Source organism: Hibiscus syriacus, unplaced genomic scaffold (assembly GCF_006381635.1).
Source record: "Hibiscus syriacus cultivar Baekdansim isolate YM2019G1 unplaced genomic scaffold, ASM638163v2 tig00117056_pilon, whole genome shotgun sequence".
In the NCBI taxonomy this organism is placed as follows: Eukaryota; Viridiplantae; Streptophyta; class Magnoliopsida; order Malvales; family Malvaceae; genus Hibiscus; species Hibiscus syriacus.
In genome coordinates this window covers 7,281,496-7,298,831 of record NW_024063539.1, presented here as the reverse complement: position 1 = coordinate 7,298,831, position 17,336 = coordinate 7,281,496, and the positions used below count along the sequence as shown (strand labels likewise).

At 35.5% G+C, this 17,336-nt stretch overlaps 2 protein-coding genes and 1 pseudogene across 2 annotated transcripts; 2 read left to right on the top strand and 1 right to left on the bottom strand.

Annotated features, from left to right (window-relative positions):
- Positions 1–9,457: 9,457 nt before the first annotated feature.
- Positions 9,458–12,110, top strand: LOC120198408 (GDP-L-galactose phosphorylase 1-like). The gene is made up of 7 exons (XM_039199757.1): positions 9,458–10,043; positions 10,120–10,241; positions 10,346–10,405; positions 10,526–10,768; positions 10,864–11,049; positions 11,157–11,405; positions 11,500–12,110. The coding sequence occupies exons 5-7, from the start codon at positions 10,963–10,965 to the stop codon at positions 11,848–11,850; spliced, it is 687 nt and encodes a 228-aa protein (XP_039055688.1). The 5' UTR covers positions 9,458–10,043; positions 10,120–10,241; positions 10,346–10,405; positions 10,526–10,768; positions 10,864–10,962; the 3' UTR covers positions 11,851–12,110.
- LOC120198481 (GDP-L-galactose phosphorylase 1-like) lies at positions 9,920–10,777 on the top strand. The gene is made up of 4 exons (XM_039199814.1): positions 9,920–10,043; positions 10,120–10,241; positions 10,346–10,405; positions 10,568–10,777. Exons 1-4 carry the CDS (start codon positions 9,920–9,922, stop codon positions 10,775–10,777), a joined length of 516 nt encoding a protein of 171 aa, XP_039055745.1.
- A 583-nt stretch (positions 12,111–12,693) lies between the features above and the next one.
- LOC120198015 lies at positions 12,694–14,675 on the bottom strand (annotated as a pseudogene).
- Positions 14,676–17,336: the final 2,661 nt, after the last annotated feature.

Sequence of the window (17,336 nt, the reverse complement as noted above, 5' to 3'; positions counted from 1 at the left end):
TGGCGAAAGGGGCCATCATTCATTTAAAGAAAATTTACAGCACAACTTAAGTCAAGAAACGTTGTCTGTTAGCAAACAACTTTCCAATTTCATTCAGAGTCTATTTCAACTTCGTAGCGAAGAAAATTGGACTCCAGACAATGCAAGTTCAACTTCACGACGAAGGGACCGCTGGTTGTCAATAAACAATTTTCCACTTCTAGAGCCAATTTCAACTTCACAGCGAAGGATAGTGGACTCCAGACAACACAAGTTCAACTTCACGACGAAGGGACCGCTGGTTGTCAACAAACAACTTCTCAATTTCAGAGCCAATTTCAACTTCACAACGAAGGATATTGGACTCCATACAACGCAAGTTCAACTTCACGACGAAGGGACCGCTGGTTATCAATAAATAACTTCCTAATTTCAGAGCCAATTTCAACTTCATAGCGAAGGATATTGGACTCCAGACAACGCATGTTCAACTTCACGACGAAGGGACCACTGGTTGTCAACAAATAACTTCTCAATTTCAGAGCCAATTTCAACTTCACAGCGAAGGATATTGGACTCCAGACAACGCATGTTCAACTTCACGACGAAGAGACCGCTGGTTGTCAACAAACAACTTCTCAATTTCAGAGCCAATTTCAACTTCACAACGAAAGATATTGGACTCCAGACAACGCAAGTTCAACTTCACGACGAAGGGACCGCTGGTTGTCAACAAACAACTTCTCAATTTCAGAGCCAATTTCAACTTCACAACGAAGGATATTGGAATCCAGACAACGCAAGTTCAACTTCACGACGAAGGGACCGCTGGTTGTCAATAAACAATTTCCTAATTTCAGAGCCAATTTCAACTTCACATCGAAGGATATTGGACTCCAGACAACGCATGTTCAACTTCACGACGAAGGGGCCGCTGGTTGTCAACAAATAACTTCTCAATTTCAGAGCCAATTTCAACTTCACAGCGAAGGATATTGGACTCCAGACAACACATGTTCAACTTCACGACGAAGGGACCGCTGGTTGTCAACAAACAACTTCTCAATTTCAGAGCCAATTTCAACTTCACAACGAAAGATATTGGACTCCAGACAACGCAAGTTCAACTTCACGACGAAGGGACCGCTGGTTGTCAACAAACAACTTCTCAATTTCAGAGCCAATTTCAACTTCACAACGAAGGATATTGGAATCCAGACAACGCAAGTTCAACTTCACGACGAAGGGACCGCTGGTTGTCAATAAACAATTTCCTAATTTCAGAGCCAATTTCAACTTCACATCGAATGATATTGGACTCCAGACAACGCATGTTCAACTTCACGACGAAGGGGCCGCTGGTTGTCAACAAATAACTTCTCAATTTCAGAGCCAATTTCAACTTCACAGCGAAGGATATTGGACTCCAGACAACGCATGTTCAACTTCACGACGAAGGGACCGCTGGTTGTCAACAAACAACTTCTCAATTTCAGAGCCAATTTCAACTTCATAACGAAAGATATTGGACTCCAGACAACGCAAGTTCAACTTCACGACGAAGGGACCGCTGGTTGTCAACAAACAACTTCTCAATTTCAGAGCCAATTTCAACTTCACAATGAAGGATATTGGACTCTAGACAACGCAAGTTCAACTTCACGACGAAGGGACCGCTGGTTGTCAATAAACAATTTCCCAATTTCAGAGTCAATTTCAACTTCACAGCGAAGGATATTGGACTCAAGACAACGCAAGTTCAACTTCCCGACGAAGGGACCGCTGGTTGTCAATAAACAACTTTCAACTTCACGACGAAGGATATTGGACTCGGAACAATGTTACTTACCCGCGGTTTCAACTTCACGACGAAGGGAATCGTGCACACAAGCATCATCCATCTTTAGATTGGATTTCAACTTCACGACGAAGGATATCCAACTCGAGAAGGCTATCTGTCAAAGACCCCCGAGTTCGATTACACTCAGCTTCGAGGGCATATCATTTACAGCATAGCTCAAAGCTAGAAGGGTTATCTGCCAACCAAAGACCTTTGAGTTCGACTACGCTCAGCTCCAAGGTACATCATTTGCAACATAGATCAAGGCAAGAAGGGCTATTTTCCAACCAAATACCTTCGAGTTTGACTACGCTCAGCTCCGAGGCACATCATTTGCAGCATAGCTTAAGTCGAGAAGGGCTATCTACCAACCAAAGACCTAACGAGTTCGATTTCATTCAGCTCGATGACAGCGATAAATTGCTTTCTGGAAGAATTTTCAAGCCAAAATCTTTAAACCGAGAAGAAGACAAAGGCCCAATTCCAGGAAGCTCAATCACATTTGAGAAGACCGGACAAAAACTAGTTGTCTTTTTTTTTGTCTTTGCCCTATTCTTGTTAACACAAGAATGTGCAAAGAGGGGCAGCTGTAGACACCCGTTTTTGACCGGGTTTTATATTTTTATTTTTATTATTATAATTTATTTATTATTATTAATAATATTTTTTATTTTTTTTGCAGGTCCATATTCAACCCCAACTATCCCAACAACACCACATCACCTAGTGGTTAACTTCCCACGTTCCAAAGGCTCTCTTCCACGTACAACAAATGCCGAAAAAGCAGTGCGCATTTCCCATATTTTTTTCATTTAAAATGGGGATTTGGCTACTGCACAGGGGGAGGTAGAAACATAGCAGGGGGGACCTGCGCAAAAAAAAAGGGGGGAGATTACACCCACGAAATACCCACACGATTACACAGGGGTGGACACATAAAAAAATAAAAGGAATCTCTCTCTCTCTGATTCCACATTCTCCTCCCTCTTCTTGCCTTCTCTCTCTGACCCACAATGGATTCGAAAGCTTCCATCGCTGCTCAACCTGTTAGCCTCCTTTGGGAAAATCTACATCTATGGCGGCAACGCCCTTAACCAACCCATACACCCCTCTCCTTCAGAAGACTCATCAAAGTCGTGCCTTTCTCAAACTCTTCGCACCCACACGATGCATCTCCAAATCTGGCAGCTGCTTATCTTTTCTACTTTTGACCATCGTCTTTCGTCTTCCGCTCCCTACACCGGTGGAGGCAGCAAAGCTTAAGGGAACACCATGGGTCGTATGCACAGCCGAGGGTTCTACCATAAGAATGATGAAAACCAACAGCTCTTTGCGTGGAGGTTCGCTTTGTTAGAATGAGAGATCATAATGCAAGAATTACATGCATGATATTGTTTCCGCTTGATGAAACTTTTCTAGTTCGAAGTGAGATGCAACGGGATGAAGATGTTTTGGTGACGGTGGTGTCGAAGCATTGGCAAGTGGTGGGAAAGATGGCACTATTTGTCTCTGGTCCCTTCGCTCTAAGCGAAAAACGTGGTCAACAAGCTTTAAAGGCTACAATTTATGGGCATCAGAAACCTGTTTCATTGATGTCAGTTGCTGGGTACAAACCTTCTCTGTTGGTAACCATGTCAAAGGATTCCAACGTGTCAAGTGAGAGTTTGGGATACGACTACATCATCAACTATTCGCCATTCCTGTTGTGTGGGAATTATTTCCATGCTTGGTACTCCCGTGGCCATGAAATGCGACGAAGCCTTGCTTTATGTTGCTGCCGGTTCGTCTGTGGTGGTGGTGGTTGATTTAAGGACAATGCAAAAAGTTAGAACCGTAGCAGTATATAAACCAGAATTACACTTCATGAGGGACCCATTTCTTATAGTGGAGCTGCTAAGTTCATGTGGTTCTAAAACTGGAAAGCAAATTACTGGGAAATAGAGTAAAATACAAAGTTGGAAACCCCATGCACGTGGAGGAACCATGCAACTTACATCATTCATTTTATTATTTTTAATTATTTTTCTTCTTTTAACAACTTTTATTTATTATTTTTTTGTTATATATTCTATTTATTTTATTATCACTATTATATTAATATTGTTTTCCATATTTTTTATTTTACATTCTAATAATATTTTTTATTTTTTTAGGGGAATTTCTTTAACCAATCGATGGTAAGTAATTTGAATCAGGTTTTTAAAGTTTAATTTTAATTTTTTTTCGCAATTAAAGACAACCGATAAATTAATTGGTACCGAAAGGGCGGTTCAAGGGTGTTAATCCTTCCTTGACCGTAACCGACTCTCGAACCCGACACATTTATGGTACAACGCAGATCATGTAAGATGGTGTCCGACCCATCTAAATTCATTTTAAAATAGTCGGTGGCGACTCTAACCCATTTCATTCAAGTCGAAGCCCAATTCTGGGCCCAACCGAAAGACGGTTTCGACAACATACAAGTGGGAGAGAACCCTGTTGTACTTTTGGACCCACCAATGCTGGTAATCCGTGATTAAAAACTTAAGTCTCGATCGAAAATGGCGGGTGGTGATGAACAGAGGGATGATAATCTCATTGAACTCATGAAAAAATTGCCGGCGAAGCCTTTTGAAGAGAAAACAACAGCCGTGACATTGTGTGTGAAATTGCAGGCTGGTGGTGGATTCATGGCGGCGTTGTTCCCATGAAGAATCTGAACTGGTGAGACAACTCTCTTGGCAGTTTCGTCTTGCTGCATTGCATATGGCTTAACAATTCTCTTGACTTGAGGTTGATGATCAATCGGAACATGAACTGTCAGCCCTTTGTTGCAAATCCTTACTGGTTTATTTTCAACGCATACTTGTGAATGAACATCTACGTGACGTGAAAATCCACTGGAATCAAACTCGACTTGATCATCACCTGTTTCATAATCAACACAACATTTAATTGTGAATTCTGCGTGTAATTTATTCTAAAAAAAATGGAAGAGATGAAGAGATGAACCTCTAACAAGCCTCCTTAATAGAAATTCTTGAGGATCAACAGCATCAACATTGATTCTTTCACTGCTGAGATTGCTGTTTGAATTTGGTAAACTGTATCCCCCTTCATTTTCAGAGAGTTCAAATACGGTGTCGTTGGATTGAAAAAGTGTAGCATAAACCAGAAAGAATAGCATTGAACAGGTAGCTAAAGCTGCACAATTCACCAGCCTAAGCCTTCGTGGTTCCTTCATCTTCTTTCAACCTGCAAATGTCCTTGAAAAAACTAAACTAAATGTAGAGAAAATGGGTAAATATTTTTATTCTTCATATTGTTAACCTCCATCATCATTGTGATTTTGGGTTTTTTCCGAGGGAGGTTTATTGACTGACAGGGAGAACTCAGCTGCATTGTTGAATTATATTGTTTCAAGTACAATTACTTGTATAACTATATTTATATTTTTATTATATGGTCGTTGGTGCTTCATTCTCTTTTATCATCTTGATTCTTTGATTGTGATCTTTAGGTATATTTTATGTTTTTTTCCCCTCAATTAGTTTTCATGTTGTGAATCCCGCTCTTTAAAATAATTATTTATTATATAACCTTGAAAGCAAAATATTTGTTAAACATCTTTTAATATTGAAGGTATTATAAAGTTAAAACATTTTTTTGTTAATGATGGATTTAAGTTGAGCATGTCACATGTGTTTATTTATATTAGTTTTGGTATAGAATTTGTGTTAATCATGCGTTTAATTAAGATTTTATAAATAAAATTAATCATAACTATAATTTAACATATATATTATTACGTTTCAAATTATAATAAGATTTTAATCATAGTGATTAAATATTAAATATTTTTACCATAAGATTTAGGTTCAAACACTCTTACACGTGTTTGTTGCTTTTTCCCTTGATTTTTCTCATCAAACCGATATTATTTTGGGTTGTTTTAGGCATCTAAATCGTACGATAAACACGACATGATCCCAATTAGCATCAATGTCAGTAACTGTCATCCACGTTATTATCAAGTTAATGACCCTAGTATAATTGAAATGAAAATAAAAGTTCAATACTTTAATCAAAGCAACTAAAAATTTAGTGGTATAAACGATTTAATATCTAAAGCTGAGTTATATTTGGTGTAGTTTACTTTTAAACTTAATTCTCTTTTATTTGTATTTTAGTATGTAACAGGACACTTATTTTAAATTGATAGTAGTTCGACAATGACTTTTGTTTAAATAAAAAGATTCATTTAATCTTTAAAAAATATTCTTTCACGAATACTAGTTATTGAAAGTCTTGACAATAATCTTAAAATTATTATCGTGATTAAATATTATATTACAAAATCTTAGTAAATATTTTAATTTCCCAAATAAGAATTGAATGACTTTTAGCATCTGAAAATTTATTGGGATGTGTTGCGAGTGGTGTTCCCCAAAGCTTGATTCTGGTGCTGTTGGATTGATTCTATGGTGGGCCTGGTGATTGGCTCGATGATTTCGGCAGCTGAACACAAACATGAATGTTTGGAAGACAATGCATGTTTGTTCGGCCCTGATGAGGTAACTTTGTCCGAACTCCCAATGTTTCTTTTGGGCCTTAAGATGGTGTAAGTAAGGCTCGAACCCAGTCCCTAAAAAATTGATTAGATTAATCATTATAGAATTCATTAATTAATTTAATTTTAATTAACAGTTTGAACACCTCCAATAATCTTAGTTTGCTTGGGAAATGAAATGAGAGGAAATTGCCAATGTCAATGTCGTGCGGTAAAGTCCATATATTTCTTACAGAAAAAGGTATCTTTCTAGAATGTACGAAATAGGTTTTTATTACTTGTATATTTTGTCCTCTACCATCAACACGCTTATAGATAATAATTGTGAGCCATATGACTCCACGTTCACCCACCATCTTTGACGGTAGAAAAATGGTTAATCATTGATGTCATAGGATGCCGAAAACAATTACATAAACATTTATCTTCTCCTATTTATTAATTGAACTAAAAGAATATAATGAAATTAAAGCTACCGAATAGGTATATATATATATATATATATATATGAACCATTCCTTGAAAAGTGTATTTTATAATTAAAATAAAATATTATTTTATTTCATGTTTACACGTATACGAAACGTAAACATATATATATATATATATATATATTTAAATACAAGTATCAGAATTGATATCTATGGATTACAATATCGTGTAGTAATGACTAGTTTGGGAGGGACCAAAGAATTGCATATATTCTTGACAGACAAATAGCTATTTGCGTCATTCAGTCATGTGAAAGAAATTTCTTGAATTGTACCTTTGTTTAGGACATAGGACCCTATCAAATGTTGAATCTAGAGGATAAGAAATTACGGCCTTCAAAATATATGTGAACAATATTTTACTTTATATTGCATTGAATTTTATTATTTTTAAAGTAAATAAAGAATACTTCTAAATTACATGGAATTGTAGTTGGACAAGTGAAAAGTATTTGGTTGATGATTAAGCACTTTGTGGAGGAAATATGGTTTATTTATTTACAATTATATATTGATGATTAAAATGACATTCAAAATCAGAACTGAAAACAACACTAGGTTAAAATATACAAAACGTCATGCCCACTATATCACACATACGTAATTATAATCCCACCATGATAATATATTAAATTAACATGTTAGTCTTCTGATAATTTAACCAATGATGTTTTATAAGTCCATCGGTACAAAAAAAAAAGTGGGAGTTGGTGAGAAAACACACACAAAATAAGGATTTAAATTATATATTTTTTTATTTTAAATGTTTTCATTTTTGTTTGTTTGTTAAAGTATGTGTTTAACGTTATTTTCGTTATTATTTAAGTTATATATTGTCATCATTTAGGGTCATTCCATCAATTTTGGTTAAATTTTTTATCAATCAATGGTTACTTAACATGTGACGTTAACTTATGATTAATATTATTTAAAAGAAACATTAAATTTCTAAATAAATCATAGATTTTCTAATTTCTCGAACAACCTTAAATTTCAAATTCCCTTGAAGATTGGAGATCATATGACAAACACACTGTCAAAAATTCATATGGCTCAATTTTGATTTGGACGACTGTATAACCTCTTCGAGAGCTATGACAAGCGATGACTGAGTGAAAAAAAAATGTGTGACAAGATAGAGATTATGTGTAGCAACGTACGATTGATAGGGAACGATCGATCAATGAGAATTCAATGATAGAATGAATGATTGATGGTGATTGATTTAACGACAATTTATGAGATTTAAAGATTTGAGAGATTTTAGCAATTTAAAAATTTTAGGAGTTTAGAAAATTAATAATTTTATTTTTTTAAAATAAATTAAAAAAACATATTACGTGTTTAGCATCGATTGTATAATATGTTTTTTAAGGGTTAAACTCTTTAAATGATAACTTGAAAAATATTAAATATATCTTAAAAGGAAAAGTGAAATCATTTAAAACTTTTATTTTTTTCTAAAAAAAATTCTTTAAAAAAAACTTTTTTTAAAGGAAAAATAAAATATTTCCGACGCCAATGGTCTGGTTTATGATTTGAGATAATATTATTATCTACTTTCCTAATAAATTGGGATACTTTGAATCCTCTCTTTAATTCCCTTTAACACCACGTTTTATTTTTCTTAAATAATTATTTTAAGGGTAAAGTACACAAATCATCCATTGACTATAAGATATTATTTTGTGAAGTCCTTTAACTATTAAAAGTTATAAAATAATCTTCTAACTATAGAAAGTTATTTTGTCGAGTCCTTCGACTGTTAAAAGTTACAAAATGATCATCTAAATATTCATTATGTTACAAACTCGTCTTTTTTCGTTAAAAATTTAATGGTTATCTAAGTTAAATGTTAACATGTTGATTGAGATATAATAGTTGTTAGAGATTATGAGATCAAATTTTATTATATCTTAGTCAACAAGTTAACGTCCAACTTAGACTTCTATTAATTTTTTAATGAAAAATGATGAATTTGGTACATAATGAATAGTCAAATGATCATTTTATAACTTTTAATAGTCGAGAGACTTAACAAAACAACTCTCTACGATTGAGATATTATTTTATAACTTTTAATAGTTAATAGACTCAATAAAACAATATCTTATAGTCAAATGATTATTTGTGTACTTTACCCTTTTTTTTAACTAAGTAACCAAGTCCAATTTCATTTATTGGAGGAGCCAACTAGATCAGAGCCACCGGAGCATCTATCCTTCTCTTCCCGTCCGTGGGTTCCAGCTCCCGGAGCTCACCATCCCCGGCATATGCATATTCTATTCCACCTTGGAGCCTCCTATTGTTAGGATGAAGTAGAAATAAGAAAAACAACAGCAACGAAAAGCACATTCACTCCCTTTCTAATTCTCTCTCTCTCTCTCCCCCCTTTCATTTTCGTGTTCCTGTATCAAGTAATTGTCTTCGAGCCCACTAAAAAAGGCTGACTCTGAAGAAATCACACACAGGTGCCAGCACCTCTCCTTTACTGTATACCTTCAATCCTTCCAAAAAAAACTGCCTTCTTCTTCGCTCCCCTCTTATCTATATATGTCTTTTCCTTCTTCTCCTTCCTTCTCTCACCAAGAAAATCAGAAGAAAAAAAAGTTTCTTTGGGTTTTTCTTTCTGTATTTCACAGGAAATTTTGAAGTTAAATTGGTTAGGTGTTTGGTTAAATTAGTTTAGTGGTGTTTCTGAATCGGAAGCTTTTCGTTTCTTATGGGGTAATACCCTGGTTAGACAAATTGTGGACATCACGGCTATACACAGAGTTTACCGGCCTCTTATTCATGCCCGATCTGTTCGACGTAAGAGTTGTGTAACAGAGAGCAACCCTTCACCGCACGGTGGGCGTGGAGCTTTGCCTTCTGAAGGCGGCAGTCCTTCCGATCTCCTCTTCCTTGCTGGTGGTGGTCTTGTCTTTTAGAGTTTCAGTAGTTAGTATTAACTAGCTTTTAGTCTATTAAGAAAAGAAAAAGGAAAAAATTTATTATCGAAGAAGTTCATTAAGATTGCTCGTAATAATAAATTGCTCCTAAGAAAGTAGTAACAAGATGATGCTCAGGATTAAGAGGGTTCCAACTGTTGTTTCGAATCACCAGAAGGATGAGACGGAAGAGACTGCTCGCCGTAGCGGTGGATGTGGAAATAACTGCCTTAGAAGCTGCTGCATTCCAAGTATTCGTTAAATTTACTCCGTGACCTTGTTTGTTTGAAGAAATGAGGTTTAACTGGAACTGGGTTTGGTTTATAGGAGCAAAGCTTCCTTTATATGCTTTCAGGAAGCCGAATAAGATTGATGGTGGAAAAGATGTACTTGCAATTGAGGACAACGAGCCCCCTGTTGCTTTTCTCGAATCGTTCATTCTTGGGGAGGTAAATTTTGCTATTACAAACAAGATTACGATCATTACGATGGTTGGTAATTGTTGTATTATACAAATTGTGGGGCTAAAAGGTGCTTTTATGGTTTATGGTAGTGGGAAGATCGCATGCAAAGAGGGCTTTTTCGCTATGATGTTACTGCCTGCGAAACTAAGGTCTAATTTCAACTTCCTTTCTCTTTCCTTGCTTCGATTGTTTACCTGCAAATAAGCTGAAATTTTGTGGTTGATTGAGTTGTTAGGGCCATGAAAATATTCTATTTTATCGTTGTTTAGGTGATTGCTGGTGAATATGGCTTTATTGCCTAACTGAATGAGGGCCGCCACCTGAAGAAGAGGCCAACTGAATTCCGTGTTGATAAGGTTCTCCAACCCTTTGATGAGAACAAGTTCAACTTCACCAAGGTCGGGCAAGAAGAGGTTCTCTTCCAGTTTGAAGCAAGTGAAGATGGTGAAGTTCAGTTCTACCCAAGTGCTCCCATCGATGTTGAGAATGTTCCAAGTGTTGTTGCCATAAATGTATGCTAGTTCTAATTATTTAGAGTATAGAATAATTAACAAAGGAAGAGTGTTGGCCTCATAAGAATTAACATTGTTTGTATACAATTCGACAGGTCAGTACTATTGAATACGGGCATGTGCTGTTGATCCCTCGAATCCTTGAGTGCTTGCCCCAGAGGATTGACCGTGAGAGCTTCTTGCTTGCACTGTATATGGCAGTTGAAGCTGGGAATCCATATTTCAGATTGGGTTACAACAGCTTTGGTGCATTTGCTACAATCAATCACCTTCACTTCCAGGTATTTACATCCCAGATTTGTGCGTAATGTACTTTGTGCCACCAGGACATATCTATATGTTTGATGTAGAAATGGTTTAGGTGACTTTATTATTATGATCACTGCAGGCTTACTACTTGGATGTGCCCTTTCCCATTGAGAAAGCTCCCACTAAGAAGCTAACCACTTTGAAGGATGAAGTGATAATCTCAGAGCTTTTAAACTATCCGGTCAGGGGTCTTGTCTTTGAGGGTGGCTACACTCTTCAGGACTTGTCCTACACTGTTTCTGATGCCTGCATTTGCCTTCAAGAGAACAACATACCATATAATGTTCTCATCTCTGATTGTGGAAAGCGGATCTTTCTCCTTCCACAGGTAATAAACTAAGTCTAACTAACTCTCTTTTATTACCTCCATGATGCTGCTAGTTCTTACAATTGACTTTGGAATCTGTCAATTGAACCAACAGTGCTATGCTGAGAAACAAGCTCTTGGGGAAGTGAGTCCAGAGCTTCTAGAAACCCAGGTGAACCCAGCTGTATGGGAAATTAGTGGTCATATGGTGTTAAAAATGAGGAAGAACTATGATGAGGCATCTGATGAAAATGCTTGGAGACTCCTTGCCGAGGTTTCTCTCTCTGATGAGAGGTTCCGTGAAGTGAACGAACTTATCTTCGAAGCCATTGCTAATGGCGAGGATAGCATCGAAAACACTGCCAATTCTATGCTTAAGGAGCCCGTTGAAGAAAAGAACACTGTCACTAAAAGCTCCCACCATACCATGGTGGCTGGGAATCAAGAATGTGTCGTTCAGCAGTAAGAAGCGGCATTCCACAAACAGAACTCTGCCCCTTGTATTTTAAGTTTCTACTATGTCTGTCTGGTGTCAATGATCGTGTATATGTATTGTATGGTACTGGTAGCCTAAATAAGCAAACTTAGTTTGCAGTGATGTGTATGGTTAAACATTGTGAGAACTGCTATTTGCTTGTTGGTTTGGTGATTGGATCATGTAAAATGACATTGATGTTGTGTGTTACGAGCTAATAAATAAATGCATGTGATTATTGTGTGCTGTTATATTCCTGTCTGCGGGGTTCTTGGATACGTAGGCAACTTTACCTACCTCATTATTTTGGTTCTTCATTGGGTAATGAACAAGAAAGAACATACAAACAGAAGCTAAAGTTTCTTACTTTAAGAAAATCATATAAGCATTTTATATTCATCAATAGGCTATTCTACTTGTTATACCAGCTCATTTTAATAGGCTGAAATCCAAGACCTATATGGCCCAAAATAGGCTCAATATATTGATAAGTAATAATGGGAAATTATTTTTGAACGGGGTATATTTGAGTAAAAAAGGCCAAAATATAGACATCAGTCGTTTATTTTTGAAATAAATTTAGTTTTAAAAAAAAGGACCACCCAAATTTTTACAGGCTTTGTTGACTTATTGTACTTTCAGACCATTATTAAATGACAACATTATTGGTAGGAATAGATCTAAGTAACATACATCCAAATCCACAAGTAATCTTTGAATGTACCAAACTAACATGAAGATTGCATCTTTCAGATCATGTAAGAAAGAGATTCTAGATTCAGACCAAACATAAGGTTGCCTGCCTGAATCTGTTTGGAAAAAAATAATAATAATTCAATCTTCTTCTAAACCATGCAATTTAGACAAAACCCCAACAAGGCTTGTTGTGCTATAAGTGCAAGCCTCGGTTTGCATGAAATTTTTCCTATCATCACTGAATTCATCCATCTGATCCGGCCCTCCGACAACTGCTCTGATGATTACATTAGGGTTTGGTTCTTTTCTGTGAAACCAATCATCGTACCCTTGAGTGCACCCTATGAATCCCTCGTTCACTCTGTAGGAGTCAATCGATCCGCCCCTGTGGTGCATCCTTTGAGGGTAACTTGCACCGTATCCAACTAGGTAAATCGTGGCCATCGGATATGCTCCCAAGATGCAATCGACTTGGGATTTCGCGAACGCAAGGACTTCTTCTGGTCCCATTTTACCGCGGTCGCATCTTAGCCGTTGATTCGACACTCGGAGATGATCTGAGTAAACGGTGAGGAGAAACGCTGCATTCGATACGTATTGCATGTTGTTCCATTGCCGGACGTACAACAGACCACCCAGGGTGCGGTTCACATTACTGGTGTTGTTCTTGTTAAGGCAAGAACATAAATAATGTTCAGCCTTTGAACGATATTGTTCCAATACAAGCTTGGATTCCATCTTCCTATGCTTTTCTTCCACCAACAACTGCATAAACATAATGAAACGATACCGAAATCAGTCGGAAAAGAATCTTCTGTCGTATTATCAACACAACGCTCTAACATAATAATCGAACATTAACATAAAGTACGAAATTTTGTGTATGAGCTGTTTTGTTACCATTGAAGCAATGACCTGAAGACCAGCAAACTTGACATCCCAGCTGAACTCGTTCATGGACCAAGTGATCCCACCAAATTCATTTGCATTCTGCAAAGCATACCTCAAATAATCCTCCTTGTCGGTGGCCTTGTATAGCCACAAAGCTTCCCACAACAGCTCATCTTTGAACCCACTCACCGACGGGTAGTACCCTTTCACCACCCTTACACTTTCATCATACTTCCCTCTATACTTGTCCCCAAACTCAAACAACTGCCCATACAATTTAATCAAAAAAGGGTAAAAAAATAATAATAATCACATATATTAATAGATAATAAGCATGAAATTAGTTAGTTACTTGTGTTTTTGTGAACAGTAGCACGTACTAAATACAATATGTTAACAAATATGGCAACTTCATTAAGCTAGGTTTACCTGTTGTGCATGATGCAGTAGTAGGTAAGAGTAATGTGGGTTTGTTTTCCTAAACACAATGGAGGCTGACGCCATTGCCGCTGCCGTCTCGCCTGCTACGTCCGAATCTCGGGTTTCTCTCGTCGATCTTGTAGGCTTGCCGGGATGTTGTCATGTCCTCGGGCCGTTGCCAACAGTAGTGATCGGAGTCGCCATCACCCACCTAGTGAAAAAAACTCATTGTCATTGAATATACCAAAACAAAAGTGGTTTAATTTATATTTATTTCTCTTACTTGGGCCCATAAGATGTTTGGGTGAGTATGAGCTTTGATGAAATAATCGGTTCCCCATTTGATCGCCTCGAGAGCATGAGTGTACTCTCCGGCACCAGCGATCTCGTCGCCGTATTCAATGACACCCCATGAGAGCATGGTAATGGTGAAAGCCATCGGCAGACCGAATTTCACATTGTCTCCGGCATCATAGTACCCTCCCACCAAGTCCACCTTTTCATACAAAGACATATATATACATATATCAAACACAAATACCATTATATATATATATATATGGAGGGCTTACCCCTTGCTCAAGGCCATCGGAGAGGCCGGAATGGTGGCGCCAGGTGACTCTTTGGTTGTAGGGTAAACGGCCGGAGCGTTGGGATTCGAAGTAAAGGAGGCTTTTGGAGAGGGCTTTGCCATAGTTGAACGATAGAGTTGAAGGCAATATAGCCAAGAAAGAGATCAAAAGAGTACAACACCAATGGTGAAGAAACTTGTTTTGAGTTAAACAAAGGTGTTGCCTTTTCTCCTCCATTGGAGCTTTGCTAAAGCTTCTTTCTTCTTTCAAAAGCTCTCTCCTTCACCTCCTTAACCTCCCTCTGTCTATCTCTCATTTTCTACTTATTTATGTGTATGTATATAGCTATGGATGGATGTTAAGAAATTTGGTAATAAATTTAAACTGAGGATCATAGTTGGTCTTTAAATTGTAACACTTTATTTAAACAAATACCTGTCATATTTTCTCACCAGATTTGATGTTAATCCACTAGCGCATCAACGAGTTGAATTTGTTGAAAAATGTCCGGTTCAAGATTTTTACCCACAGTTGTGTTTTCAGTACTATCTACTAACATTTTTAATAAAAGGATATTAATAGTTAATAGATTCATTGTTATCTCATGAAGTTCCTATTGAATATAGTCCACAAGACTAGAAGAGTTTGTTGGTGTGCCAGCTCAACGTCGCTTGGTTATGCATCATAATAGAATTCCCCGATTGTTCACAATTTAGAGTGATGATTACTAAGAAGACCTTAAATTGTGCTTTGGAATCATTGTCAACAATTAATAAAGCATTGTTCTTCCATGTACCGAAGACAATCACGTGCATGAGCAAGTTTAGTCACTTCTCTTGATCTCCTCCCCACTAATTGGAGCAATAATATTACTTAATATCTTATTAAATTTATCATTAAAAATAATCTTATATTTTATTAATTAAATCAACTCGTAGAATAAATATATATTAACAGAGACAAATATAAAATTTTGTGTTAGATGACAAATTTTTAAAATTTTAAAATAGATTAACTTACAAAATTATACAAGTTGAAAATATATCATCAATAAAAATATTTAAAAAATTTTAGTACCATATATCCTGCAAGACGAATGGATAAAAGTTGGTTTTGCCTTTAGGAATTAGGATGAAGTTCACGAAATGTTTTTAACTTTTTTTGGGTTGAGCTTACTTGTCCAGTGGATAAAACATGAAAAAAAAAAACAAAGCCCAAATGTATCTTATTTTTAACTATATTGTGTCCTCTCCAAGTTCTGATCTATTGTGTGAAAACAATAAAGGTTAATAAATTATATTTTTTATATAATTTTAGATTAAAAAATTAAAAACCAATCATCTAAGAACTAAACTTTTTTATCTAAATAAGAATTATTACGACGTAGAAAAAAATTGGTGACTAATTTTATTTTTTTTAAATTTATAAATATTGAATAAGTGTTAATCTTTAAGATTATGGGAGAAAATTATTTTATAATATATATATATATATATATATATATATATATATATATATATATATATATATATATACATATATTGTAATCTCTCTAACTTTGTCATTGCAGAGGTGATTTTGTTATGATATTAATTATTTTGAGATATATCAGATTTTTATATTTGTATAATGGATTTTAGATACATAAAAAATTTATATTTTTTCACGATCTCTATATTTATCCTGAATTATTTGTTTCTCTTATTTTTTTTAAATAAAATAAGTCAAACCATATTAAATCTTACATCTAATGTGTGTCTTGTTCATGCTCGTCTCAATTAATTTAATTTTTAACTTGAAATTTTCTAACAAAACTCATATTCAATAAAATGTATATACAAGTTTGTCGCAACCGTCTTTCGGGTGGGCCCCGAAATTGGGCTTCGACTTGAAAATTGATTGGGTTAGAGTCACCACCGACCACCTTAAAACGAATTTAGGTGGGTCAGACACCATCTTACCTGATCTACGTTTCACCAGAAATATGTCGGGCTCGGGAGTCGGTTACGGTCAAGGAAGGATTAGCACCCTTGAACCGCCCTTTGGGTACCAATTAATTTATCAATTGTCTTTAATTGCGAAAATTAAGAATTTAAATTAAAATTTAAAAATCCGATTCGAATTACTTACCTTTCTGATTGATTTACGAAGACCCCTTAAAAAAAGGAAATGTTAAATAAAAAATAATGAATCAAAAATGTAATAATCAAATGAACTAAAATGATAAATCAAAGGAGGGGAAAAAAGAATAAAGGAAGAAATGAATAAAATGAAAAATATTAAATAAATAAAAAACAAGAAGAGAGATAAAAAATAAATTTAAGGGAAATGAAAGAATAATTATAATAATAATAATAATAATAATAATAATAATAAATGTTAAAAGAAAATTAAAACTAAAATCAAAATCAAAATAAATAAAATAATAGAAATGATAATTCCAAAAAGAATAAAAGAAAAGAAAATAATAAACGAAATATAAAAATAATAAATAAAATATAAAAGAAATGAAAAAAGGGTTAAGATTTGAAATTATAAAATGTTAGGAAGATAAAATAGGAACTAAATAAAACAAATAAATAAGAGGGGCAAAATGAATTAAATGGGACCTTGGGGACTGAAATTGATACTAAAAAAATTGGGAAAAAACAAAATTATAGGGTTAATTCACAAAGTATAAACAGGGACTAAATTGAATGAATTGAGAATCTAGATGTAAAATTACAAATGGTGACCGGATTGTAATGTGATTCAAAGCTCCAGGGATGGCGAAAAGAATTTAAAAAACTTATAATTGCAAGGAGGCCACTGGTATATAAATAGCCAAATAAACCTTCTTTACTTCATTTCTCAAACTTTCCTCAAAACCTCATCTCCCTTAGACGAGAGAGATGCTCT